Source organism: Heloderma suspectum, chromosome 1 (assembly GCF_057233095.1).
Source record: "Heloderma suspectum isolate Gila_16-S chromosome 1, 16-S_ref, whole genome shotgun sequence".
Lineage (NCBI taxonomy): Eukaryota > Metazoa > Chordata > Lepidosauria > Squamata > Helodermatidae > Heloderma > Heloderma suspectum.
In genome coordinates this window covers 135,747,426-135,774,686 of record NC_139458.1, presented here as the reverse complement: position 1 = coordinate 135,774,686, position 27,261 = coordinate 135,747,426, and the positions used below count along the sequence as shown (strand labels likewise).

The window sequence follows — 27,261 nt, the reverse complement described above, 5'->3', positions numbered from 1 at the left end:
TGGCAATTAAGCTGAGTAAAAAAAACCCCAAACCTTCCATTGGCACCAACGGACACTCAGGTCTCTGTGGAATAGATCCAGGGTCCTGGGAAATAGATTTGAGGCCAGGGCCCCATGGACTCAGGCCTAGCAATGACCCTGTTTCATATGATAGTGTAAGAACATAGGAACCTGCCTGATACCAGATCAGATTATGTGTCCATCTAGTCTGGCATTGTCCACTCTGGCTGGCAGTGGCTCTTGGGCAGAAAGACCTTTTGCATCATCTGCTACCACCTGATTCTTCTACCTGAAGATGCAAGGGATTGAATTTGGGACCTTCTGCATGCAAAGTTTCTGTTCTTCCATTGAGCTACCACTGGGTTTGCCCACTTGCCTGGGAAGTCATTGAATCAGGTGCAACAGCAGTGGGTGTGTGGAATGCTGCACACAGAGCGGAGGAGCAACCTGCAGCCACCAGGTCGGGTATGTTTCCTGAGAGAGTGAGGGAGAAGGTGTCTGTGTGCATCTCAGCTTCTTATCTGTGTCATTATTTGCATAAAAGGGAGCCAGACTACATTTCTTTGTGTTTCTAAAGCAGGGAGGGAATACTCTCTCCAATGTTGCTTGCATGCTTAATTTTCCCATAGTGCGTAATATGTTACTTCATCTGTACTTTGTTGCTTGGATCACTTCCTTGAGTTTTCTGCTCTGTGCAAGATCTGCCCTGGTTGTGTTATTAAATGCCCTGCCACGGATTCGCTCATTGTCTTTGGGACTAGTCCTCAGCCGTGCTGTTCTCCATCTGCAAAACTGGTACATTTATGCTTCATTCCCTAAGGATATACTGTATATGCGTGACTTGAGTATGTGGCCTGGCTCACTTTTTTTAAAGCTAACTCCTCTGTAGGCCCTTATTTCCTCCTCTTTACTTGTGACACAGGTATAGTCTGGATTGTGTTGTGATATGTGGGGGCCAGATATCATCTGCAGATGGTATGCTTGGTAACAGGAGACTGATAAGATCATGCAACATACCTTATATACTTCAAGTGTACAGACAGCTTTTGCATTTGGGCTCTGCCCACAGACCCAGCAGAAACCAATGATCTCTCCTGGCTGAGAGTACCAGGTACCAGAATTATTTATTACATGAGTTAGCAACCCTGAATCTGACTTCTTTAGTTCCCATGACAACCAGAATTAGTGAGCAGCAGCCTTCCTTTTACCTTGGGTCAACTGTTAATTGGTCACTACAGATGAAGCTTCCCCAACACAACCACATTGCTGTGCTGGAGAAAGCTGGACCTGTTGAATTTCTTGTGTGGCTGCTAAGGGTACAGGAACCCACTTTGCCAGATAAAAGCCACAACACCGTAATTCTGTTACCTACTTGGTGAGATCCTAAGTCGACTCAACACCAAAGCGGATTGGCTTTTTTATGTCTCAAACACCTCTGTTTGTAGCCCTTAGTCCTCAGCACCAATTCCTCCTGATCAGCTCTGTGTTTGAGGATAAGCAATGCATTCTGTGGTATGGATGTCACCTCTGTCCAGAGGCAAAGCTGACCCTATCTGAATGCTAACTAGTTTGTTCCCTCTGCCCCCTCACCCTCTCTATTAGGCCAAATTCTGTCTCCACTTTGAGAGACACACCCTCAGTGGGCTCCAGTGCCTGCTGTGGAAGCAAGCCAGGAATATAGTTTTTGTGGCCTGGAAATGCGACTCTCTTTGCTGAGAGACACTGGTGAGCAGTTCTCTTAGTAAAGCACACTCCAAGCAACTGAGACATGACGCAAAAAACCACATCAGGAGAGAGAAGCAGCACACACTCTTCCTCCCCGCCCCTCCCTTTGCCCACAGCAGGTAGCAGCAGTGTGAGGGCAGGGACACAAAAGGGCTGCCTGTATATGGTCGGATGAGGAGGAACGTACCGATGAGATTCAAGCACCTTCTAGTCTTTATCCCGTTGATGTTGGTGGGGATGTGGGGTGAGTAGTACTAACAGGCAATTCCATCCGTGCAAGGCGTGGTTCAAATCTCAGCTGAGCGTAACTCACTGGATGGTCTTAAGTTGGACATCTCTCAGCCCTAGCCCTTTCCACCGATATATGTAGATGGCAATAATACTGGCCCCACTGTCATCAGGATGATTGAGCTCGTGTATGTAAAGCACTTTGAGCATTTAGGAAAGATCCTATAGAAATACTAAGTATTATTATGCAGCTCTGTACATGTCACGTCCCTTGGAGGGATGTGTAGCCTGGTAGTCCAACATCATCACAGCTTCGTCTGGCAATAAGCCTGGGTTGGCTGAGTGAAATCCAATGGATGCCACTGCCAATACCAATACTGGCTCAGGCCCAGGATATCTGGAGGAACACGCTCCCATAAGTTCTCCCTCAGGCATCAAGATCCTCAGAGCAGGCTCTGTTATGAGTTCCCGCATTCATGGAAGTGTGGCTGAAGACTTGGGTTTGGGTTTGTGTTTGTGTGTGTGTGTGTGTGTGTGTGTGTGGTGTCCCTCACTTTGACAGTCCATCCATAGAGTAGTGCACCTGGCAAATTGCCTTTAGAAGATTATTTAAGACCTTCCATTTTTAGGGAGGTTTTTAGGTTGCTGAAGTGATATACATTACCTGTATTTTTAACAGATTTTGTGGACTAACTTGCTAACTTATTCGTCATCACTGTTTACTATTAGCTTTAAACTGTATTTTAATTGTTCATATTTTATAAGCTGCTTACTATTTTATATATTTAAGTACTCCAAGAACTTCCTTGGCTAAGCATATGGGGATAAAATTTAATAGAGGTACTTTTCAGGGCACTATGGACTGATGTAACTTCACCTCTGAAATTGCTCTGCTTTGTTGGCAGTTACTCCTAGATTGAGTACATTACCTCTTTCGGATACCACTTTAAACCAGCAGACAATGTGTCCTCTACCTAATTTAGTATTTCTTAGCATTGATTGTCTCAGTTGGCTCCTGTGTTTGAACATAGCAATAATTCCATGTCTTATGTATATGAGGGTAAAATAGGTACAGTTGTGTACCAATCTGCTTTCTAGGAGAAAAATAATTAAAAGTTTCAAAATAAGCCTAGCCCCAAAAGAAGGGCAAAATGTCATCCCAGTCCAGCAGAGGAGATGCATGTGTGGAAGAAAGCTTATGCTACATTGTTATTAGAGCCATTAAGTATAGCTGCATCTCAATTAGCATCTGGGGCAGAGGCTTGCTGAGGAACTCTTGTTAGTCACTTGGACCATGAAGCAGTTCATTCTGAACTAAAAAGCTATCGTCCTGTGTTATCTTATTATCCATTATGCCTGACCATGTGGAAAACTTTCTTTATATGTTCATCCTCTCATTACATTTTAATTTATCCCAAGATTGTGAACTTTATATATCAGAAATTGGCAGTGCTAGCAGAAGATCTTTGTTTAATTTCAAGTGTGACATGGTGCCATTCCTTCTAGCTACTAGTAAAATATATATAACATAATTGTTAAAGAAGTATTACCTGAATGTTGAAGAGGAAAGACTAGTCCTAGGCTGCAGCTGGAAAATCAAGATAAGGAAATGAAAAAGTCAGTTCACCTTGAATTGTTTAAAATGGGAGGGAACAATTTAGATTATGTGTGTGGATTTTTGCTGGTTCTTAACTGTGCTAAGCGTACCAACACCACTTACTACATAACATAACATTCATGTATTTGTATAAACGTGTCATGGCCCACAGCTAGTGCAATACATTTATATGAACTTTACAAAATGCTTATTTAGCACTACCAGCCTAGCAGGCATCGTCCCAGAATATCCTGTGGTATATTCAATGTAAATATAACCTGAAAACATTATCTGATAATGTAACATACAGATGTTACCCATGCCAAGACCTTAATAGAGCAGTGAATGAGAAAACTAATATTTTTCCCAGTGCTTCTTTCCCTAGGAAAAATAGGTTTATGTTTTAGTTACAGGCAAACAAAATATCTAGTGATTAACTGGGAAACGGAATAACTCCAAATGTCCAACATTGGCGTACCTTGTGTTAGAGACTGTGCAGATGATTTTCAGGCAACAATGAAACTTAGTATTAGAAATAGACAGATTTTAAAACAGGAGAATCTGGCTATTATCTTAAACAGGGACTTGGCATTACAGCCACGTGTCGTAGTTGTGCACAGCAATAAATGTACGTTCACACAATGTGCAATTATTTCAGTGCCCTGTGAGGAATCTGCATGGGTAAACTAGAGTGATTCGGGACACAGCTTGTTGGCCTTTGCATCGCTGGTTAGCCACGAGTCACTGGTTAACCCTGGACAAGCCACTTGCTCTCAGTCTCAGTTCCCCAAAAGTAAAACAGGATAAAAATGCTCTGACAGGTTTGTGTCAAATGATAATGAATCACAGAAGGAAGGTAAGGTATTTTGCATGCTGAAAGTACCCTCTAAATGATTATTAAAAATAAATGAGAGCTAAGCATTATTCTTAAACCTAGTTTCCTTTGCCAAACAGGTATTGGTAAAAATCCTTGCATTATACAGAAATTCTCTTTACTGCTGCTGCTGCTGGTGGTTATGTAACTAGTGATGATGTGCACCACGCTGGAAAGAACACACTGGTTTCAAAAATGTATAGAACTATGTATTACTTTTATTTAAAATATTTATACCTCATCTTTTAAAATATAAGTTCAAGGCAGCTGAATATTTTTTTAATAATAACGAATAAAGGGAGACAGTTTGCAAAAGTTTACAAAATAGACAGATATTGTTGCTGGAGAATGGATGGCTAGTACTGGAGATGTCCTACCCATCCTGTTTTTAATTTTGTAAAGGGATGCATTTGTGTACAGAACAGGGCCTCTAAATATCTTTTTAAATCACAAAAAGGTAAGACATGAAAAATGTTCACAAAACAGGAGGGGGATTTGTCACTTGACACCAGTAACAGTTGTTACACTCATACAGCATCATTTCCTGCTGCAGTCACTATGAATTTTTAAAATTTCTTACTCACTTCCTACACAAAACTTGAGGCAGCGTACAATATGAAAACAAAATCACAAATTTAAAAAAATGGACAGACATGAGCCTGTACATATAGGGAATTGAATTTCCCCAATTTGGGTGATTAGAAAATATATTTTGCCAATGATAGCAGAGTTATCTTAGGCAAGCACATCTGGATTAATAACATTGTCCTGTCAGATAGGACTACATGTTACACGGATGTATGTGTAACAAAAGTTCAACAGTTGTTGTTTCCTATGCAAACGTAGCTGGGATGGAGGGATAGAATTTGGAGCTGAGAAGCTCTGTGTGTGCATGCATGTGAGAATGAAATCCCCACTGCCACCACTTTTCTGCCATGGGGTTCCAAGTGTGTGTTTGCCAAACATGCATTTGGAACTTCACAGATGAAAAGCACCTTGAAGAATGAGCAGGCACAGAAAGGGTTACGCACATGAGCACGCACACAGGGCTTCTCAGCTGCAAATCCCGCTTCCTCCTAAAACTGCTTTTCCCTAAGAAATAGCTGGTGTTGGCCTTTTGGCACATGCTTTTGTATGTAAAAGGTAGCTAGGCTCTTAAACACGAGAATAATAACCAGCTTAGTGCAAAGGCGGGATAAACACTCGCTGAAACACTCACTGAGTGCGTATCAATGGGATCTTCTCAAACTGGGGAGAGGTAACGAGCGGGGTACCACAGGGCTCAGTCCTGGGCCCAGTGCACTTCCACATTTTTTTAATGACTTGGAGGAGGAGGAGGTGCAAGGAATGCTGATCAAATCTGCAGATGACACAGAATTGGGTGGGATAGCTAATACTTTGGAAGACAGAAACAAAATTCAAAGTGATCTTGATAGACGAGCACTGGGCAGAAAACAACAGAATGACATTTAATAGGGATAAATACCAAGTTCTGCACCTAGGAAAAAGAAACCAAATGCACAGTTACAAGATGGGGGATATGTGGCTCAACAACACTACAAGTGAGAAGGATCTTGGAATTGTTGTAGATCACAAGCTGAATCTGAGCCAACAACGTGATGTGGCTGCAAAAAAGGCCAATGCTATTTTGGGCTGCATTAATAGAAGCATAGCTTCCAAATCCTGGGAAGTACTAGTCCCCCTCTACTCAGCACTGGTTAGGCCTCATCTGGAGTACTGTGTCCAGTTCTGGGCACCACACTTTAAGAAGGATGCAGACAAACTGGAGAGGGTTCAGAGGAGGGCAACAAAGATGATCAGGGGACTGGAAACAAAGACTTATGAAGAGAGACTGAAAGAACTGGGCCTGTTTAGCCTTGAGAAGAGAAGAGTGAGGGGAGATATGATAGCGCTCTTCAAGTACTTGAAAGGTTGTCACAGAGAGGAAGGCCAGCATCTCTTCTCGGTCATCCCAGAATGCAGTACACGGAATAAAGGGCTCAAGTTACAGGAAGCCAGATTCCGGCTGAACATCAGGAAAAACTTGCTGACTGTTAGAGCAATATGACAATGGAACCAATTACCTAGGGAGGTAGTGGGCTCTCCCACACTGGAGACATTTGAGATGAGGCTGGACAGCCATCTGTCGGGGATGCTCTGACTTGGATTCCTGCACTGAGCAGGGGGTTGGACTTGATGGTCTTGTAGGCCCCTTCCAACCCTACTATTCTATGATTCTATGAAACAGATGCCCAGGGAGGGCTGGCTGTACTGTTAGGTGGAGGGAGTTGGCCAGCTTAGGCAGCTGATTTAGGATGTCATGAAAGGGCAGCCCAATGGTGCTTGTGGGATTTTTCTGTCTCGGGTGCCAAAATAACTTGATTAGCCTTAGGTATTATGCACTTTCGAGTTCCAGAGAGGGCATTTGCTTATTTGCCTCAGGCAGCAAAATGTCTTGGGCTGACCCTGATAGCACCTGTAGCAAAAAGACTTAAGCAAGGGAGAATTTGTGCCATCTTTTAACACCAAGGTCAGGAATAGAAATATAACTGGAACAGCTCCCTTGGTTACATCCATCAAAGTAAGTTTTCTGTCTCCTTATCTGCACCCCAGATGGGCCAGAATGTGGACTTAAGAGAGACACATTATTTCTGATGAATAAAGTTACTCAAGGTGGGACAAGATTACCTGTTATGTTCCTGTCTGTGTTTACAATGCATGATCAGCTTTGAGAACTGCTAAAGGACAAGCTAGATGTAATGCTGGAAATACTTTCATGGATCTCTTGCAGGTTTAAGGAGGAGAGTAGCAGCCACAGAGCCCACAATTTGGATCAGATCCATGGTGCGGGGAAGGTGCGGTTTAAGCCATTTTCCCGATTAAAATCTTTCCCCCAGATGTTATTTACTGTTTCCCCCTGCAGGCTGATAACTATTTGGGAGGGGGTTTTTAATTGGGAAAACCATGCCAGGGAAAGGGTTAAACTCCACCTCTCCCAACACCATGGTTCTGATCAAAATAGAGGGAGCCTGTGGCTGCTGTTAATATTGTTAACTAGCGTGAAAGATCCATGAACAGGGTTTCCCGCCTCACGCCTAGTTTATCCCATAAGTAGGGCGGGCCCATGAAGTGTGGCCATCAGATTACCAAGTCCCACTGTAACCACGCACTACAATCTTTAGCATTATTTTCAAAAATCTGTGGAAAATACACACACACACACACACACACACGCAAAAAGCCTTAAGGCATGTCCACACAGAGAGTAATTTGGGGACCACATGTGCAGGGTGTCTGATTCATAGCTACAGCCTTTGTGTCCCCAGAGTTCCTCCCCAGGCTGACCCCCACATTGTACACTATACCTTCCTCCAACACTACTTATTTATATTTTTGTTTCATTTAAAATACGTTTATACACTACCTGATATCCTGAAAAAGTTCTAGACGTTTTTCAAAAATTAAAAGCACAAAATAAAACAATAGTACTACAAACCTAATTTTTGTTTGGAAAAGAAAGCAAAAAAGTGACAGATAAAGAGCAAATTCCAATCAAAATTTAAAACAAGATGTCTAAAATGCCCAGTGGAATAAACAGATCTTTGTGTGGTGCCTGAAAGGCATCAAAGTTGGTGACAGGCAAACCTCTGTAGGGCAGGCATTCCATAATTGTATGCCTGTTGCTGGGGAACATGTGTGGGTTGGTAGGGTGCTGTTGGCCACTGTGTGAACAGAATGCTGGACTAGATGGACCATGATCTGATCCAGCATGACTCTTCTTATGTTCTTATGAGGCACCAGGGCCAAAAAAGCCCTCTCACTTGTTAGAACATACCCCACTTCTGGTAGAAAAGGTAGCTGGAGATTATTGTTATCGCTAGATGAACCAGTGTGTGGTGTGTTTACTCTTGATTTGGTACCTCATGCTAGCACTCATGTTCCAACTCTTATGTAGTTTTGATTGGCAAAGCACTGTCCAGCTGATATGGGAAATAGATCTCGTCTTATAGCTTTTCTAGCATGCAGTGAAATTCTGAACATTTTTGTACTTTGAAAATAAGTTTGGTGACAATAAAAATGATAAACCTAGGACATCTAAATATGAAAATGTTTTTTCTCAGTTTTATAGTAATACATGTTTGAAATTACTATTTCAAAAATTCTAGGGCAAGGCAGTATACTACCAAATTCAGTGGAAATAGGCTATGTCTTAGGGGTTTTCCCTGCCTCTTATTCACATAAACATAAAAGATGTATTTACCTTTGTCAAATATTTGGGGGTACGTATCCACATAAAGGTTCTAGGGGAAAATAGTGGGTTCCCTAGATCCGCATTTAGTCATACTTAGAATAGGCCTATTGAAATCAAGGGGACAAGTTAGTCATGACTAACATAAGCCTCATTGATTGCAGTGGGCCTGCTCTAAGTATTGCTAAATCTGGATCCAACTCAGTATTTTTATTTATGTATTATCTTTTTAAACCACTCGTAAACCACCAAAGTTCTCTGGGCAGCATACAAACGAAGTGCAGGTGATGCAGTCTGCATAGCAATGGCTGGCCCTATGGAAGAAATCTGCTTTTCCTAGGAATACATACCAGGCTTCTAGTTGTGTCAGAATTATATGTGACTAGAATGCTATAATAAAAATTAAGGCTATTCTATTTTATATTTTGTAATTTCATATAATTCAAATCCTACCTGTTAGACTAGAGGTCTCCAACCCACCCTCAACCCAAGCCTATAAAATGAGACACACTTTGAATTTTTCGCCGTATATGTCCATCTCTCTCATGCTCTTTTCATGTCTTTAAGAGAGCCCTGGAATAATTAAGGGTCCCAGGCACACACACTGGGTTGTTCAAAGAAGTAGGTTTGTCATCCATATGTCATATATTTGCTGAGGGATACAACTTTATGATAGGGGTAACCCACAGCAATTGTGTTGGTCTTGTAAAAGTGTGATGCAGGGCTACTCAATACAGTGGATATATCATTGGGTTCCGATACAGGGAAACACAGATACAAATGCCTGCTCAGGGCCAAAACAGATGTGATGCACAAATGCTCCAACTTTGGATTTCCTAACTTTTTAAATTTTAAAGCACCATCACTGAAGCCGGGAATGTTTTAAACCTTTCCCCCATGTCATTTCATCAATCTAAATGCTTTTCTAGGTACCTGTATATGTGTGTGTGTGTGTGTGTGTGCATATATATATATATATATATATATATATACACACACACACACACACACACACACACGACTTAGCAGCTTTGGGGGGAAACAATTTTGGTTTGGGGAAACGTTAAACACCCCCTTCCCCCAGAGCTGCTGCTCTGATTACCAAAAAAAACCCTGATGGCTCCACAATGTCTTTTGCCTGGTAGTGCCAGGAGCCGAGCATCTCCAAGCACCCGTAGCCAATCCTGACTCCCTAAAAGGCATGCTTGCAAACATGTTTGTTGCATACACACCTCACACATTTTTAGGTGTGCGTGTAACACATCTTGTCCATGCTCTTTCTCCGCATATGTGCAATCTTGCTCAAATAGTTCAAATACATTGGGCAAATACATTTGTGCTGTTTAAGCTGAGAAAAAAGCAAGACAGCTAGAAGTAGATAGAGGTGTAATTATGTTACATGCTTAATTGTCATGTCTAACGGGGAGAGAAGATTCCCTTGTTGCAAATCAGGATGACTCCACTGAAGTGAGCAGAAATCTAACATTAGCCCTCACCCTGTATCATTAATTATGAGTCTTTCTCTCCCCTATCGCTATGCACATCAAAATTCCTTTTAATCAAATTATTCTTCAGAGAACAGCAGCAAGAAAGGTTGGTAATTGGTGTGGTAATCATCCACAGAAGGAGACAAAGAGCACATTTGCAATGAATAACTCCTGCACACATTCCATCAGTTACCTCAGATAGCAAAGTGCACCCCATTAATACAGTGAAGGGGGAACAAAAGAAAGACGGGGCGGGGGGGAGATATGATTCCGCTACCTTTGTCATTTGCTAAGAGATGAGCATTGTATTGACAAGCAGCTAATGGCTGGTATAAGAGGTCGGCATGACCTGCTGGGAATAGAGCCACTGGGGTGAGCCAATTGCAATACTTTTGGTCAACATATAAATGTAGCAAGCTCTGGGGCCAAATCCTTCAAAGTGACTCACTCAACCAATTCATACATCAATATCTGGGCCAGGATCCAAAGGACTCCACAGGACTCTTTTCCAGAGGGTCCTCTCCAAGGCAGTCTGAGTAGTTAATTACATTTACGTATTGCTGAAAGGAGTCCCAAAGCCATTTATAAAAGAATAATACAAAACAAAAAACCACTCTCCAGATACAATATACAATTATTCATTAAAAACACACGCATTTACAAAAGTATCTAAAAGATCACTTAAAGAACAAAAAACATCCCCCATCCAGCAGAGGAGTGAACAACAACAATAACCACCAACGCTGGGAATTAAACTATCCAAATGCCCAAGCAAAGAGAAACTTCTTCAACTGGCGCCTAAAAGAGAACAAAATTGGTGCCAGGCAAGCTTCCCTGGGGAGAGCATTTCATAATCGGGGATGTTTATGAATAAGGAGATTCTCCAGAGCAGGGCGCAATGTGGCATAGGGATGTGCAGGTGTGGTTTGGATTGGAGACCTCTCCCATGCACACACAGAACTGCTTTTGGCTTGCACAAAGGGCTGGTTTGGATCCCACCTTAGGTCTGCGTGACCAAAGAAGTGAGCAACCCTGTACGAGAGCTTTGATTCTAAAAGATCTCCAAGAAGATGACATCATAGCCTTCCCATAATTTAGGGTTGATGGAACGGCCTGGATGGAATGGACTTGATGGAACTTAGCTGGTGACACAGCATTATTGGAAAGAACATACATTTGCCGCATGCTCACTTTTAGTTAAGATGGCACAGTTTGCGTTGTGTTCTTATGGAAAGAAGGTTAGAGTAAGACTTGGAGATACTTATTGCCAGAGTGGGTGCTTTGCATGAATATTAGTATTAACCACTGGTAGAAAGTTTTCCTGCAGTTGTTATCTAAAGCAATAAAGCAGTGTTGGCTAACAACCCCCGGTGAGAAGTAAAGTTGCCTTTAGCTTATGGAGTTCTGCTCTGTTATTTTTACTTTTTTTACTCTATTACTTTTTTTGCAGTGGTCACTTGTGATGGTGGACAAAGTGAGATCCCTAAAGGTCAGTACTTTATTAATACTTAACTGTATTAAGGCCAGGGCCATCCCTACTGTGAGGCAGCCCCTGCAGGCAGCAGATGCTGGGGGAGGGAAGCAGCGGCAGTTGCTCCTGACCCCTCCCCTGGCCATTCCCCTCTGTTGGAGGACAGAGCTATGTGTGCCACATGGCCTTCCTGGGCCCCTTAAATCAGTCTGCTGCCCTCAGGTGCAGTAAAGGACACTACTTCGTCACCAGTGTTGAAGTAAGATTCAGCTACCAATCCAGTCAGCTTCTACATTTGGAATGGGGTGTGTGTGCGTGCCATTTTATCCTTTGCCTCAGCCAGAAAAATGTCTTGGACGAGACCTGATTAAGGCTACAATCCTGAACAGACTTACCTAGGAGTAAGCCCTATTGGATACAGTGAGACTTACTTCTGAGTAAATATTCAAAGGATTGTGCTTCATGTGGATCTAACATTAATGAATTTATACCTGAAAGTATAGTCAGTTTATGCCTCATGTGAATTAGCATTTCACCTTGCCCTGAGGGAAGGGGAGAAGAAGCAGGTACATGTGGTGTGTCTCTTCTGTTTCATTATGCAATGTTGATTGATGCTTATTGTTTTAATAATTTTATGTACGTTGCTTCGTGAGGTCCACCTGAAAAGTGGTGTATAAATACTGGGTTGGTTTCAGAATCTGCCTTCTGCGAGAGGAAGGGCTCTGCTCACTCGCATAAGGTCTTGCTGCCCAATTTCAGGGGGGGGCCTCATCCCCACACCACAGGTCATCCCATTCAGCAGGGTCTCCTGACTCTGTGTAGCATTTCCAGGGGGCTGGAGGGGCTGCCATGGGAAGGAGGCGGTGGGGAAGTCCACTTCCGCTGATGCAGTTGATCCAGCATAACTCTGGATCCAAGCCATTGAAAATAAATAAAAGACATTTCATTTCCATGTTTCTTAGTAAGAAAAAGCATGAGCCAGCTAAAGTCAGGTGCTTTTATATTCCATTTATTTCAGCAGGGGAGAGTTAAGCTGTGGTCATGGGAGGCAGGAAGTCTCAGCAGATCTGAGAGAGAGAGAAAACTATGCTATGTTCTGTAGTTCTGCTTGACAGGTCTTCAATATGTTAATTTTCCCCCAACAGAGTGGAATGCGAGGCTTAATGGTACTGGCTCTAGATGTTCTGGGTGGTTGGAGATGCTACACAAGGGCAAATGGAAGAGGATTTCTAGCAAAAATTGGATACAGCAGAATGCAGAACTGGTCTGTGAGCAACTTGGTTGTGGCTTCCCTGTTGGAACCCTGGAACCATATTCCAAAGAACCAGAAAAGCAAGAGACTTGCCTGGTGGAATGCCAGGGGAACAAGACTGCCCTCAGGGGTTGCATATGGCAGGAATATAACTGCACTCACCATCCAAGGGTGACCCTGGTTTGTCAAGGTAGATACAACACTCCTTCCTGCTTGTATTCTCCTTTGGGTAAGACAGGTGTGACATTTAAGAGCAGTAGGAATGCTTTGGAAGCACCTTCACCGCTTTAAGTACAAGCGTACCCTTTTTCTGTCCTGGGAAAGGGTCTGAAAAATTGTTTCTGCAAGTTTTCAGTATGGCTCAGTTTGCACCGGAGGGGGAAAACTAGCTGTGGAGGGCTGCTATTGGCTCTTGCCCATAGCATTACTGATATATTTTCCCTGCTCACAAATGATCCAAGGCACATCATGCAGCAACCTTGCTGAAGCTGAGCAGTGCCTGGATGGATGGGAGTAATATATTTGAATATTTAATTTATATTCTGCCTTTCATCAATAGAACTCTACGTTCTATCCAAGAAAGATAAATACAATGAATATATAATACATACGTTTAAAATGTTTTTGATTTTTTATAAGGTGAAGAATAAGCGTAAGTAATATTTATATATTTCAACATATTTTTTAAAAAGTGAACAGCCCATCTGGAGCATGATGGGAGGGGCAAGACCGATGGCTGAACCAGTGTTCAGCTTGTTGGCATGTTGTGAAGCCAGGATCAGAACTGGCTAGGGAATAACTGGCTGTGACTACTGTTGAAATGTTACAGCTGTCTTCTCTCTTTCCTCCATGGGTCAAACTCATCCCTTCTAAATGCCTTGGCTTATATTTGTCATTTCAGATCCTAAGCAAACCCCTACAGTATCACAGCCCACAACAGCGGCATCAGTGACTTTGCCAAAACCCACTGGTAAGAAAACCAAGAAGCACCAGTTGCCACAATCTTAAGTGCCGTTGCTGGTGGAAGTGATCAATGCTACAGAAACTGCAAATTATAACTGATTAAAATATAAGCCTTGAGCCAGAGTAGCCCTTCTGCTTACATAAGGGCCCCTTCCATCTGCAGAAAGGGTGGTAATCCAGTGGAGGCTACTGCTCACAGAAGTGTGTGTGTGTGTGTGTGTGTGTGTGGGAGGGGGCATTTTCTCCCTGTGCCATCACCCTCTCTGATAATACTAGAACCTGGGGTTGTCCCATGAAGCTGATTGGTGGGAGATTCAGGACAGATAAAAGGAAGTACTTCTTCATACAGCGCATAGTTCAACTATGGAATTCACTTCCACAAGATGCAGTGATGGCCACCACTTTGGATGGCTTTAAAAAGGGATTGGACAAATTCCTGGAAGAGAAGGCTATCAATGGCTACTAGTCCTGATGGCTATACACTACCTACAGTATCAGAGGCAGTAAGCCTATGTACAGCAGTTGCTGGGGAACATGGGTGGGAGGGTGCTGTTGCACTCATGCCCTGCTTATGGGTTCCTGGTTGACAGCTGGTTGGCCCGTGTGTGAGCAGAATGCTGGACTAGATGGACCCTTGGTCTGATCCAGCAGGGCTCTTCTTATTTATTTACATATTATTTATTTATTTGTGATATTTATATACTGCTAAATATAATAAAATGCCTCAGTAGTTCATATATACATGCTCTTATGTTCATTTTGTTGCCCACCCACCCAGTTGGGAGAAGTCCTTCTGAATCTTGTGCCAGAAAAATGAAAATAATATGGGAAACAGCACAATGCTATGCATGTTTACTGAGAATTAAGTCCCAAGTAAAAATGTAGATAGAATTGCAGCCATAGTAAATTATGTAGCGCTTTTCCTAAGTGCTCAGAGTGACTCACATATATTATCTCCATACAGATCTGTAAGATGGTTCAGTATCATTATGCCAAATCATAGCTGCAAGGGAGGTTGCCTAAGGCTGTAATTATTACTATTTATTTATTGTTTATAAAGTACCTACAATGGGGACACATAAGACTACCCAGTGAATTCATAGAAAAAGTTCACATTTGAACTGGGGACTTGCTGTTAACAACTGTCCTGCTACACTACTTTGCAAGTGTCTTATTCCCTCATGTCTTTTTCTCACAGATAGTCCATGGATAAGGCTAGAAGATGGGACCTCATTATGCTCTGGGACTGTGGAGCTGAATGGAGGCCGCTGGGAAACAGTTTGCTTGGGTTTACCAAGGTTGTGGAATAGGCTGATACCCGGGGCCTGCCAAGGAGCAGGCTGTGAAGTTTCAGTACAGCTTAAGGACTCCTGGAGGCTTTTGCCTGCCCACTGGGAGAAAGTGCAGTGTGAAAGAAGGAACCTTACCTTGGACTGTTTGAAGAGGACTAAAGAATGCTTTAGTATAACCTTGGTTAAATGCTCAGGTGAGTAAGACTGACTAGGAGAACACACCCGAGCTCTGTTTTGCATTTCTTTTGTGATTTGAATGAAAGAATTTGGTCTATTATTCCTCCTTAGTATTGGAAGGGGTGGGCAAAGGTGTTAGAGCCATTCAATACATAAGGTGGCCAACTGAAGTAGAATTCTGGATTGTACCACTTCAGACTGCAGTTAAAAGGCTGAATTTTGGAATCCTCCCCATGTTAAAAAAAAAAAAAAAGGAAGGAAGGAAGGAAGGAAGGAAGGAAAGAAAGAAAGAAAGAAAGAAAGAAAGAAAGAAAGAAAGAAAAGCAAGCTCCCCAAATGGAGTAGACTAACACACCAGGGAGAGGGCTTTGCTAAACCTTTCTTCCTTGTTTGCTGGTTTAATATCTGTGGGAATATTTTTTTTTACATAAGGAAACATTCTAAAACATGACTCTACTCCCACCTGCACTCTGAAGGGGTACAGTCCAAAATTCTACCTCACTGTGCCCCCTTGCATTGCATGGAATGGTGTCTAGTTCCCTGCCCTGTCTGAAAGTGAGAATTGAAGTATACAGTTCGTTCTCTTAACCCAACCTTCCCCAACCTGGTGTGTTGGACTACAATTCTCATCATCCCCTGCCAGTATGACCAACACATGTTGAGGAAGCATGTTGGGGAAGCTGGTCTTAACCACTGTGCTGAACACTGAGATTCAGAACTGGCATACTGGATGGTAGAGAGTATTTGGTAGAGAGTATTTGAATGCCCTTTGTGGTGGGGGCTGAGATCAGTGGATGTGGAGGGCAATCCTGCCTGTAGAGTTGGAACACTCTGATGTCAGAGTGTCTAATATATCCAAAACCCTGTTGAGCTCCTGCCAGCAGAACAGAAGTGAGGGAGGTGTTGTTTTCTCCTCCCTTCCATTCCAAGTTTTGTTTTTTTACAGCTGTTTTCCTTCCATTGCAAGCAATAGGAGGGAAATTATTTACAACAGTCCCAGGGCTGGTGTTACTTTTCCCCTGTGTTGGGACATGTTAAGGAACAGGAGGTCTTGGGATCCTGTGGATCCAAGTTCTCATTAGTCCAAACATGCCATGCCCCAGATCCACCCTGTTTTCACCTCTCCCAACATCTGGAAAGCTAGGTCGGATCTCCCACTCTGAGGGTAGAAGTTCACTCTCTCAGAGGGGGAGAGCTGAAATTTTTCATAGCCTCTGGGACACCTTCTCAAGGACCACTGGACTGCATGGTTAGTATAGTTTTTTACAGGGCTGATTTATAGATATAGTATAGAAGATAAAAGATGGGTGTGCTTTTTTTGTTCAGATACCTGGTAAATAGAAGGGGCTAATTTTGTTCAGTGTCAAATGCACTAACATTCCTCTGGGGAGGACCTTCTTCTCGGAGTGATATAATTTGTAATCTCACCTTTTGTCTCCAGGCCAAGATTCCAAGCCCAATACAGAGACTGTGTCCAATACAGAGACTGTCTTAGGGGTCCTGCTTGGTCTTGTCCTCACTATAGTCTTCCTGGTTATCTGTGTGCCCCCTACCTATAAAAAAATGGTGAAGAAATGTAAGTGACAAGCTCTTGCTGTGACTTTGAGACTAGAAGCTCCTGTCTTTGTCGAATAGCGTCCGATGAGGCTCTCTGCTCACACAACATGTGGGTACATGAGAGTCAAAATCATGCCCATTTGACTTCTAGCATGGAAGCATACAGATGTGGGGCTGAGGTTATGAAATAGTGGCCATGTTCGCACATCACGCTAAGCCACCCTGCAAATAAGCTACATGGCTTGTTCTCCCCCTCCTTCCCCGAGTCCTCCAGCTGGTATCCTAGGATCCTTTAAGGCAGAACCCCTCTTGTCTCCTCATCCCACCCCCCCTCCCTGCTCCAGTCACAACCCCTTTCCATTCACCACACTTTTTGTGTGGGGGTGGTTTGGAAGTACCCAAATTGGGTTGTATATTTTATTTCAGTCCCAGAAAAATGTGCAATTGTGTTCTTATTTTTAAATTATTATTTGTCGGTCTTTCACAAGTACACAAGTGTGCAATTACGGCTGTCCGATAGGTATAGTCTTGCCTTGTCAATGTCCTTGTATGTTTTAGCTGTCAAAAGGAGCAAAGTGCAGTAGGTAACAAAGAAGGAAACTGACAAGGTGAGACTGCATATAGGCATATTTTTGCACACTTGACAGTGACGGCGGGAATATAATACTAAGGGAGAGGAGAAAGGGGGAAACAGTGGGAGAAGAAGGTGCACCAAAAATGTGTGTGGGGACACAATATCTCCCCCTTGGCACAGCGATCCTCCCGCTCGGTGTCCTCCACCTTTACAACATTTCCCTGAGTCTCTAGTTACTCCAGAAAGGAAAGATATTGGCTCCACCCCACCCTCCTTTTCGTGGCTTCTTTTTGCAGGAACTGCTCTGAAAGGGAGCTGCAAAAAGGAGCGGGGAGCTGCAAAAAGGAGCGGGGAGCTGCAAAAAGGAGCAGGGAGCAAATATCTCCCCTTTCTGGACTTGCAGGACACCCAGAGAGATGTTGAATGGGAGCAGGACATTGACAACCGTCAGTTCAACACTTAAAACAGAGAGGATCACACTACTAAGTGGGCGATATCCCCAACCCCCGCACCTTTGGGTGCATTGTCTTTTCCAGGTCCCTTTCAGTGGTGCGCAATTAGCCTATATGCGGTCTCGCCTTGTCAGTTACCTTGTATTTTCCCAACTTCACCTCTGTGCTTCCTTTAACAGCTGAAACACACAAGGAAATTGACCAGACAAGACTACCCATATCAGACAGCCACAAGTGTGCTTTTGCGCACTTGCGATAGAACGGAAAAATAATAATAATAAAAAATTACGAATACAGTTACGCAATTTTCAGTGGCCAAAAAAATAATTTAAAGAAGGGGGCAGTGAACAAGACATAGTCCTCCCAAACTGCCATTTGGGCATCAGTGGAGGGGCTGTCACTGCGGCATGGGCAAGATCTCAAAAGAGCAGCAGGGGGATTTGCCGCACTTGCCGAGCCACAATCCATGATGAACTTGTTTTCTCAGGTTTGGATGAAACAACAACCTACTGGGGTCTCAACACCCCCTAGAAAAAACAATGGGTTATCAGGGTGGCATGTTGATGAAAAATAAGCCACCCTGCAGAAAGCAGTCTGGGTTCAGACGATAAAACAACCCATTGTGGCTTGCTGCCCACAATGGGTTGTCATGTCATGCAAACCGAGTCAGTGACTTGCCTAAGGCCTCCCAATGACTAAGATGAGATTTGCAGGGACTTTCTGATTCACAGCTCCCATTCTAAGATTACAGGTTGCTATACTACACTAGCTCTGTGAGTGTACACATTAGGGATACTTCCAGATTAGACTGTTACTGCCCAATCACTCTCCCTCATTCACAAAATTTTACAGGAGGTCCAGATGTTGTCATCTTACATTTGTAACTCCCCCATGTTTACCCACTGCTTCTTCTGTTGTTTTTCATTCCACCAAAAATCCACCGAGGATGAAAAGATGAAATAGCTGCACATTGTCTTCTGATTGGTAACAGTAGGAGCCTTCCATTTGGAAGTATCCTAGTTCTCTATTTCTGTCTTGGCTGTTCCTTCTTGTTACCTGTTACCTTCTCCTTTTCTTCTGGATTTTTCCCCTTCACTTTTTTTGTTTATCATTTGTTCTGAAAAACTGGATGTAGTGGTTAAGACTAGGAGTACTTCCAGAGAAATGACTCGTAGTGCTAATTAGTCATTGTTCCTCTGCTGTAAGCTATGAGTAGAATTGCAATTGACTTTCAATACTATCAGGAGATATTGGGCAGAATCCAACACTGCCATTGCATGCCTGGCCAGCCCCGCCGTTTCCAGTCTGCAAGTGGCCCCTACCGCTTGCGGAATGGCAACATAGCACTTCCAGGAGCAGGCCCCGAAACAAGCAGGTCCTACCCATTCCAGAAATGGGCTCCGCTTACCTGCCCCTTCCAGAAACAAGTGTTTCCACTCGTTTCGGGGCGTGCCCCTGGAAGCGCTGTGTTGCTGTTCTGCAACTGGTAGGGGCCACTTGTGGACTCGAATCAGCAGGGATGGCCACATACAGACCAGAATGGGTGGTGCTGGATGCAAACGCAAGGGCAGCTTTGGATTCTGTCCAATGTGCATTCTCTCTCTCTCTATGTGTGTGTGTGTATACGTGTGTGTGTGTGTGTGAGTGTGAGAGTGAGAGAGAGAGAGAGACTGAAAAACCCTTTCTGTACATTGCTGTTTTAGCAAGGTGGTTAATTGCAGTGACTGGAAAGGTGTTTTTTTTAATTATTTATTTTTCATTAGCATTATAGAGATTTAGTGTGATAATGCTAATTTTAAAAAACCATTTACAAAAAGACCTTTCTAGTCACCACCATTAACCACCTTGATAAAATCCCAAGCCTTCCCCAATCTGGTGCCCTCCAGATGGTATAGCACTTTAAGATTCTTTCATTTAAGTGGTTTTGCATATATATATATATATATATATGAATGAAAAAGTGCTTTAGCACTACTTAAATACTAAATTTTTAAAAGGATGATAAAAATGACACCCACTGCATGGTTAATGTGTGCTGAGCTGTGATAGGTTCAGCTACTTGTTAAGTGATTGCCCACATCAAAACCATGCCCCTTAAAAAAGACAGAAGAGTGTTGCTAAGGGCATCATACCTCTGGAGATTATATTACCCTTTTGTCCTTCTAGTAAAAAGTCAGACTTTCTATGATAATAAAAAGATGGAAACAACACTGGGAACACATGAGTGGGTTATAAAGCGGATGACAATGAGCCTTTCTACACAAGACATTTCTTGTGCACTTGTGATTCTTTAGGGTTGTTTACAGGTTCTTTAGATGACGTCATGATCCTCCAGTTTCACTTCTTTTTTTTCAGAGCATTTTCCCAGGGATTTTTGGGGGGGAGGGGTGGGGAACGGGGAAAATGGGCTATTGTTTCTGAAAGTGCTTTTTGTATTTGTGTTTGTGCTATTCTGCTATAACACAGCTCCACCTAGAGGTTACGTAGTAGAAAAGCAGGAAAGGAAAAGCTCTGTGCGTAGAGAGCTTGGATCTCAATTCTGTCACAAAACTGAAAGTATATACAGCAATTAACAGCCTCATGTAGAAAAGCTTAATGTCAAGTGGATCCTATGTAAAATATATGTAATGAGCCATGGTGATTCTGCAATAAATGCCTCATCTGGAAGCAGCCTAACTATACTCCTGAAGGTAGTATAGCTACAAAATGTCCCACAAAATGGTGGCTTCCCACTGAGTCAAATACAAAAAATTAGCCCCTGTTTCACTAGATATCAAAGGTAATGGGACATGTGCCGACTCCAGCAATGCTTCATGTACTGTATATATAAAATGTTGAGCCTTGACATCATTTGTTAGAGTCATGCAGTTTGGTTTACTTTTGCCTATATTCTCCTTACTTCATCACCTATCAAACTTCCTCTCCCTTAACCCCACAGATTCCAAGAAGAGACAGCACCAATGGATTGGCCCAAGTGGCGTGAACCAAAATGGTAAAGAACCAACATTTAGGACAGGGCTCAAGAACCTGGAGTCTATCTCTCAAAACTAATTTCACAATGCAAGACAAAAAAAGAGTGCATGTGAACCTCTCATAACACATGTGGATAATGTTAATGCAGGACAAACAATGAAAGAGAAATTGAAACCTAGGCAATTCAGGTTTTAAATTCTCATTATAAAGTAGTATCAGCTTCCTGTATGTAAATACCCTTGTTGGCTGTACCTAACCTGCAACTGTAGCCAGTTTGATCTCAGATGGATAGACCTTTGGGTTCCTTGACTCAATAGCAGGATGTCTATTGGTCAAACAGTTGGTTAAGTGGTTTATGACAATAACCACTGTTTCCCTCAGCTTGATGGCTCTTAAACCCTGTCTAAATAATAATGTAAGAAACTCTTGCAAGTATGCAAGTAGTCCTGGGAGTATTCCTCTAACCAAGAAGCAGCATCTCTTCTGTGCTTTTCTATGGAGAAAGTTTCAGAAGGGAATGGCAACTTTGGGGTATAACCAACAATTGACGGACAGCTTTAAACTTTGGGTTGGCTTTTGCTGCAGCAACACAAGCACCTATCTGAACTATTGAATCTAAAGCACAGTCTTCTGTCTGAGGACAAGGGTAAGATCACTCCAAACTCCGCCCTTATTTGCTGCTATTAAATATGGCCAGTGGTACATTTGCGCGGGCCTTCTAATCTCCCCATGGGCTTATCCGGACATAAGCTTAAGACACCTCAAGGTTCATAACATCCAGATCTCTGTGCAAGTGTTTCAGATAAGATGTTGGTGGATTTCTAGGAGTTACAGGCTGAAGCCTTCCTGAAAGGTACAGCCACTGGCCTGGAGCCCCGTCCCTTACTTCTAGCCAGCAGAGGAGCAGCGATTATTCAGTGGTGAAGAAAAGGCACTATCTGAACATATTTATAGGCAGCACCCTCTTATCATCACATGTTTTCCAGCTGACATTTTTAGCAGGCTGGCTGAGCCCTAGCTAAAATTCTGGTCCCAACGCACTTGGTGGGAAAGAAGCTCCTGCTACCTCCTAATACATTATTGCCTTTGGAGTGGGATGCAGCATCACTGAACTTAAAGCATCTGCCACAGAGGTACTGAAACATAATTCTGGGCAGTCAGAATGTCATTAGCCTCCTAGCAAATACGAGGATTTCCATTTCCTACAACAGCTAAAATGTGGGGTGTTGTTATAGCTGAGCATGATAACATTACTTATTTAATTCTGTAAATGCCTCCTTCTGACTGTTATGGTTAGAGATCCTGTCCAGTAATCACAATTCCACTGTCTTACACTTATATCTGAAAAACAGTGGCAGAGTAATGCCCCTCCACATGTGTCTGTGCTTTACAGTCACCTGTGATCATCAATAATAAATGCATCACAGTATGAGCATTTACTCCCCCTAGAGGTGGGAAATAGCTAGGCAGACTTGATAAATTATCACAGGCCTACTCCTGGTTCTTGCTCTTCATAACCCAGCCAAGCAAGCCTCTTTAAAGGCCAAGCTAGATGTAATGTTAATTCTTTCTTGGCAATCAACATGCCTAGTTTTAAAAATTTAAATAGCAGCAGTAGAGCCCCCAATCAGGATGTGTGTGTTAACTCTTCCCCCTCAGCCCAGATGAAAATGGCCCACCACCACCAAAGTTGTTCTCTGCCCCAGGAAGGAAGCAAATGACATCCATTTTTGTCAGCGCTATGCATACCTGTGCTTTAAGGTGTATGCACACATCATATGGAAAGGGTAAGGTAAATTTCTATTATTGACGTGTTACAAAAGCTGATCCGAAAAAGGTGGACTTTTTCTTTTACTTAAATCAGGGCTGTTTATGAATGCTATGGCTTGCAAACATGTTATTGTTGCAACGTAGACACTGGGTGATGTTGACATGATGGTGTATACTGGCCTATCTGTCTGTCTGTTTAGGGAAAATGTCATTTAAAAAGTGGTATAAAGAGCAATCGTCAGGGCTTTTTCCCCTCCATACAATGTTGCCACTTAGCCAGGAGACCTATTAATGTTCCTATTATGAAGGATTTCATATCCATTCTTATTAAAGCAATATAATATATCTTTAGCTTAAAGATTATGTATAGTCTGAAGAGAAAGTGATTCCACACTATGCTTTTATTTAGTTTCATTCCATCACAACAGATCTGTCGCCTTCCAGCCACATCCTGAAACCCGGGTTATTCAGGAAGAGGAGAATAAAGCTGTCAAGAAAAACTCATACCTTTCACCTTACGCAGGTAACATACAATAGGCAGAGTATAAAAGTACTATAGTGCAGCCTTCCCCAACCTGGTTCCCTCTAGATGTTTTGGACTTCAACTCCCATCAGCCGCAGCCAGCATGGCCAATGATCAGGAATTCTAGGAGTTGTAGCCTAAAGCATCTGGAGGGAACCAGGTTGAGGGAAGGTGCCATAGAGTGTACAGCATTACGTTTTTTTTAACCATCTTGGTGTACCCATGTTACTCCAAAGGATCCTAGCCCGGTTGCAGCCCAGATGGGCACTTCTGTGATTAAATCAAATTAGTTTACCACTGAAATTGCTGATACTGGGCAAATGTGGAGATAGAGCAATATCCCATCTGAACTGATAGAGCACCAGAGCCAATAACAGCTTTCTGCGCCAGGACCTTAGGCTGTGTGTCACTTTGGATCTTTCATCTTTGGATCTGTGTTTCACCCAGAGCCGTGGATGAGCCCTGTGTAGGTTTGGCCCTACATGAACGAGCTATGGTGAGCCTCCCTTTGTGTTCAGCAATTTCCTAACTGACCTCCAGTTTCTCAGCAAACCATATTTTACTGTTACATGCAAATGCACAAACTATACTGTGCCCACAAACTACATATTTGCCCACAAACCAAAAGCAAACTCTCCTTTGTAATTTGGGTTTGTGGGCACACTATGGTTTGAGCAAACCATAGTTTGCCACAGTTGCACACAACAGCAAACTGTTCATGTAAACACCTGTCAGCATCATAATTATTTGTGATGGTGCTGTGATAATAGGAGTTAGAACCGCTCACCTCTGGCCACAAGGGTAATAGAAGCAGATGGGTTTACATATCCAGTAGGATCAGCACACCTCCACTGTTAACAACCTGTGGAACCAGAAAAGAACGTTGTCAAATGTTTGTATGTACATCGTTGGTATTCAGTTAAGCCTGTGAGACCTATGAAGATATTTAACTCTGCAATGGCAAAGATGAACAGGAGGTTTCTGTTAAAGTAGAAACCTCAGAGTAGCCCAGCTACATCTGTTCCTTTTGCATAGACTTGGCCCACATTCCTGGAAAACTCTGCTCCTGTCAGGTATCTGTTTCCCTAATTGTCTTCATATTTTATTATTATATTTCTTATCCTCTTCCTTCTAACACTTGGCTCCAAGGTAATTACTTTGGTTAGTTATCCAGCAACAATAGCACGCATAATATGTTATATATTGGGGTGAAAAGTAATTGTTTTAATGTATGGCTGTTAGCTGCCTTGAGCTAGTTATAAATGTTTCAAATGAAAGAAAGGGCGATTTAATACAGACAAGAGGCAATTGCTGATTTTTGTGCAACAATATTGCTAAGGGAGCTCCTTGGAATCTAAAAGCATTTTGGCATGTCTCATGGATACATTAGTCCCTACATTTTGGCGTTTCACTGTGACATGGCACCTTTTGAAGCAGATTTTTGTTCACCACAGCCCTGGAAAAGGCAACCAACAGATCTTCCAGCCCCCTGGACAACTCCTCTGACAGCGATTATGATTTAAGTTCTGCACGGCAGCTGTAAAATCTGACAGGTATGGATGACTGTTCTTTGTAACTCTCCCACCAAAACTGATCACCGATAGGGATGTATGAGAAGTTTGTTTCAGTTCATTTTTTGTCAGGATTTACCCAGCTTGCACCTCCCAGACTGAACACGGACTCAATCACAACCTGTGGTCAAAGTCCATACACTTCTGAGCTCGCAATGGGATCTGTGGATCGAGAAGTATGGACTGAACTACATGTGCACCTTTGAAAATTGTGCATGCGTATCTTTGAAAAATGTGCACACACTTTAAATCAATGGGAGAAGAATGCATACATTTCTAAGATGTGCACAATTGACGCGTACATTTGGAATAATATGCACAAAAACACGCATGAATTTTCATGCGAAAAGATCGTAATCTGATATGGACACAAGATGGAACTAGCTTCGAGGTGGAATGTGGAGAACTGTGATGAACTCACGTTTTGCTTGTACACACTTCCCTTGTCACTGATGTTCTTTCATATCCTTAGGTTGAACAGTCAACCCCAAGGTTAGGGAATATGTTTAAACCAGTTTCTTAGGGGAGAAGCAATGACAGTTCAAAATCTCCATAACTCACTGAAATGTGTAGTGTAGTCAAATCCTTAGACCTAAGCTATGTGGCAGGCAAAAAATGTCGTCTTATGGTAGATAACGCTGTAAATTGTACTAGCTGCATTATGGCTTCTTAAACTCTAGCAAGTATGAATTTCAGAGTTCATGTTCTGCCTTGCAGGCACAAGTAGAATTCAGCAACAGGAAGAACTGAAGAAGAAAACAGGCTATCCTAAATATGTTTCTTCTACCAGTCACTCTGAAAGACCACCTGCCTCCTCCCTGCAACCATAAATATTTCCTCTGCCTTCACAGGAATGTGGTGGCAAAGCCAGTGCGCCTCCTCTTCCATACACTGAAAAGGATTACAGTCTATGCTGCGAATCACCCAATCCAAACCAAGTGGTGGAATTCTGTTGGGTGCCCCCTCTTCAGGGACTAGAAAATGCCGTTTGGGCTTAAAATCCAGAAGTACACTGGTGGAGAGCTACATCTTCCAATGGCAATTAAAAAAAAAAAATTAGGACTGCTGTTCATTGAGGGACTGAGTGTCTCTACTTGAACATCCAAAAGAATGCTGAGGTTCTTGGCAAGCACTAAACAGGCAGGGTTTATAACCAAGTAAAGTTCAGGATTCAGCACATGATGAGTAGCCATCCACACACACGCACAGAGTGTGGCGTTCCACAGGCAGTGGAGTTAGCTGGGTGATCTGGCTCTTTGTTAGAAAGTGATATTTAAAAAACAGGGAAAGCTGACATTTGAAGAAGCCAGGGCTCCTTTTTAGAATGTTTCCAAGTACAACAGCTTGTTCCTGTATCCAGTGTCCAGTTGCCTAAAGTGGAATATTATACATTTAAGAATTATAGATGTGTTGTAATTGAGCAAATATAGAAGGAGGTTGTAGTGGGTTTTCAAAACTTGTTAAATCTATTTGTCTTTGAATACAGCTGTAATTTAATTTGTAAGTAGTTTGTGTTCTTGTTTATAACTGGAAAAATAAAAAGGGGTAGCGTTCACACCTGCCATAAGCTACATATATTTTGTATTTGGGTATCCATACAAAGGTATGTTAAGATGTCTCAAAGTTGGTTGGCATACTGCACATACACTGACGCTGAAGAGTTTGACCTCTAATTCTGGTTAATGCAATGCCTATCAGTGCAAATTTCCATGCATTTCTGGGACAACTTAAGCAATGTAACTAGCATCCAGCCATTTGATTCTTTCACCATTTGGCTTTCCTTGGAGTAAATCTTTTAAGCTGATAGACTCTGCCGTTATATAGAAAGTTCAAATCATGAAACAGATATTGCTCAATTCAACCAGAAAATTGTACAGTTGGAGAATTGGGTGTTGTTTTTAAACATCTTGTGAGGCACACAGATATTTCTACGATGAACCTCACATTCAAATCTATAAATTTTTTAGAACAGAACTTCAACCTAATTTCAACAGTTGTGGCAGTGTGCTTAAATGCACTCCTCTACCTAATGCTCAGATCATTGTTTTAGAAGGCACTTTTGGGATGTGTAAAATATGTTAGTATCTGAAAAGATGGCTGCAGGTTCAATTATGCACTCATGTAATCCTTTAAGAGGGCCAGTGGGCTGGAGTGTTGGATTCATACCAGAGAGACCTGTTCATATCCTTATTCAGCCATGAAGCTCATTAGGTGACCTTGGCCTAGCTAAGTCTTTCAAGTTAACCTACCTGGATAGGGTTGTTATGAGGATAAAGTGAGAGAGAGAACCACCTATGCCATCCTGAGCTCCACTGGGGAAAATTGAGAATAAAAATGTAATTAAAAAACAAAAAATGTAATTAAAAAACAAAAACGTGGTTTTCATTAGGAGTGAAACTGACTAGACCATTTCACCCACTCCGTTGGCCCAGTTTGCACGTCATGACAACCTATGTTTTGTTTAAACCCTGTGTTGTTGGGAACGAGTGAGCAAGCTGGTGCATACTGCAAGTGGGAATGGCTAAA

The 27,261-nt window shown here is 42.5% G+C and overlaps 1 protein-coding gene and 1 long non-coding RNA gene across 6 annotated transcripts in view; one reads left to right on the top strand and one right to left on the bottom strand.

Annotated features, from left to right (window-relative positions):
* LOC146357955 (uncharacterized) overlaps positions 1-24,039 on the bottom strand; it is a 58,376-nt gene extending 34,337 nt beyond the window's left edge. Inside the window, exons 1-3 of the long non-coding RNA XR_014792451.1 lie at positions 23,952-24,039; positions 16,744-16,868; positions 3,504-3,541 (exon numbers count right to left, since the gene is read on the bottom strand). This is a non-coding gene — a long non-coding RNA (uncharacterized LOC146357955). The remainder of the gene's footprint in view (positions 1-3,503; positions 3,542-16,743; positions 16,869-23,951) is intronic.
* Positions 1,834-26,307, top strand: CD5 (CD5 molecule). 5 transcript variants are annotated; one of them, XM_084859153.1, is made up of 10 exons: positions 1,838-1,969; positions 11,611-11,649; positions 12,777-13,073; positions 13,785-13,853; positions 15,045-15,332; positions 16,757-16,891; positions 20,837-20,890; positions 23,051-23,164; positions 24,619-24,717; positions 25,453-26,307. In XM_084859153.1, the coding sequence occupies exons 1-9, from the start codon at positions 1,897-1,899 to the stop codon at positions 24,705-24,707; spliced, it is 1,158 nt and encodes a 385-aa protein (XP_084715279.1). In that variant the 5' UTR covers positions 1,838-1,896; the 3' UTR covers positions 24,708-24,717; positions 25,453-26,307. The 5 variants fall into 5 exon arrangements, with proteins under 5 accessions (XP_084715285.1, XP_084715279.1, XP_084715314.1 ...); XM_084859168.1 differs by having other exon boundaries at positions 1,846-1,969; positions 23,070-23,164; positions 25,453-26,305; XM_084859159.1 differs by lacking the exon at positions 25,453-26,307 and having other exon boundaries at positions 1,834-1,969; positions 24,619-24,953.
* Positions 26,308-27,261: the final 954 nt, after the last annotated feature.

What these genes read in the sequence shown, in the direction of transcription:
- CD5 (XM_084859153.1), top strand. Translation starts at nt 1,897, where the DNA reads ATGAGGAGGAACGTACCGATGAGATTCAAGCACCTTCTAGTCTTTATC. An exon ending in AAGTGGCGTGAACCAAAATG is followed by an intron (nt 20,891 to 23,050) that starts GTAAAGAACCAA and finishes GCTTTTATTTAG; the next exon opens with TTTCATTCCATCACAACAGA. An exon ending in ATACCTTTCACCTTACGCAG is followed by an intron (nt 23,165 to 24,618) that starts GTAACATACAAT and finishes TGTTCACCACAG; the next exon opens with CCCTGGAAAAGGCAACCAAC.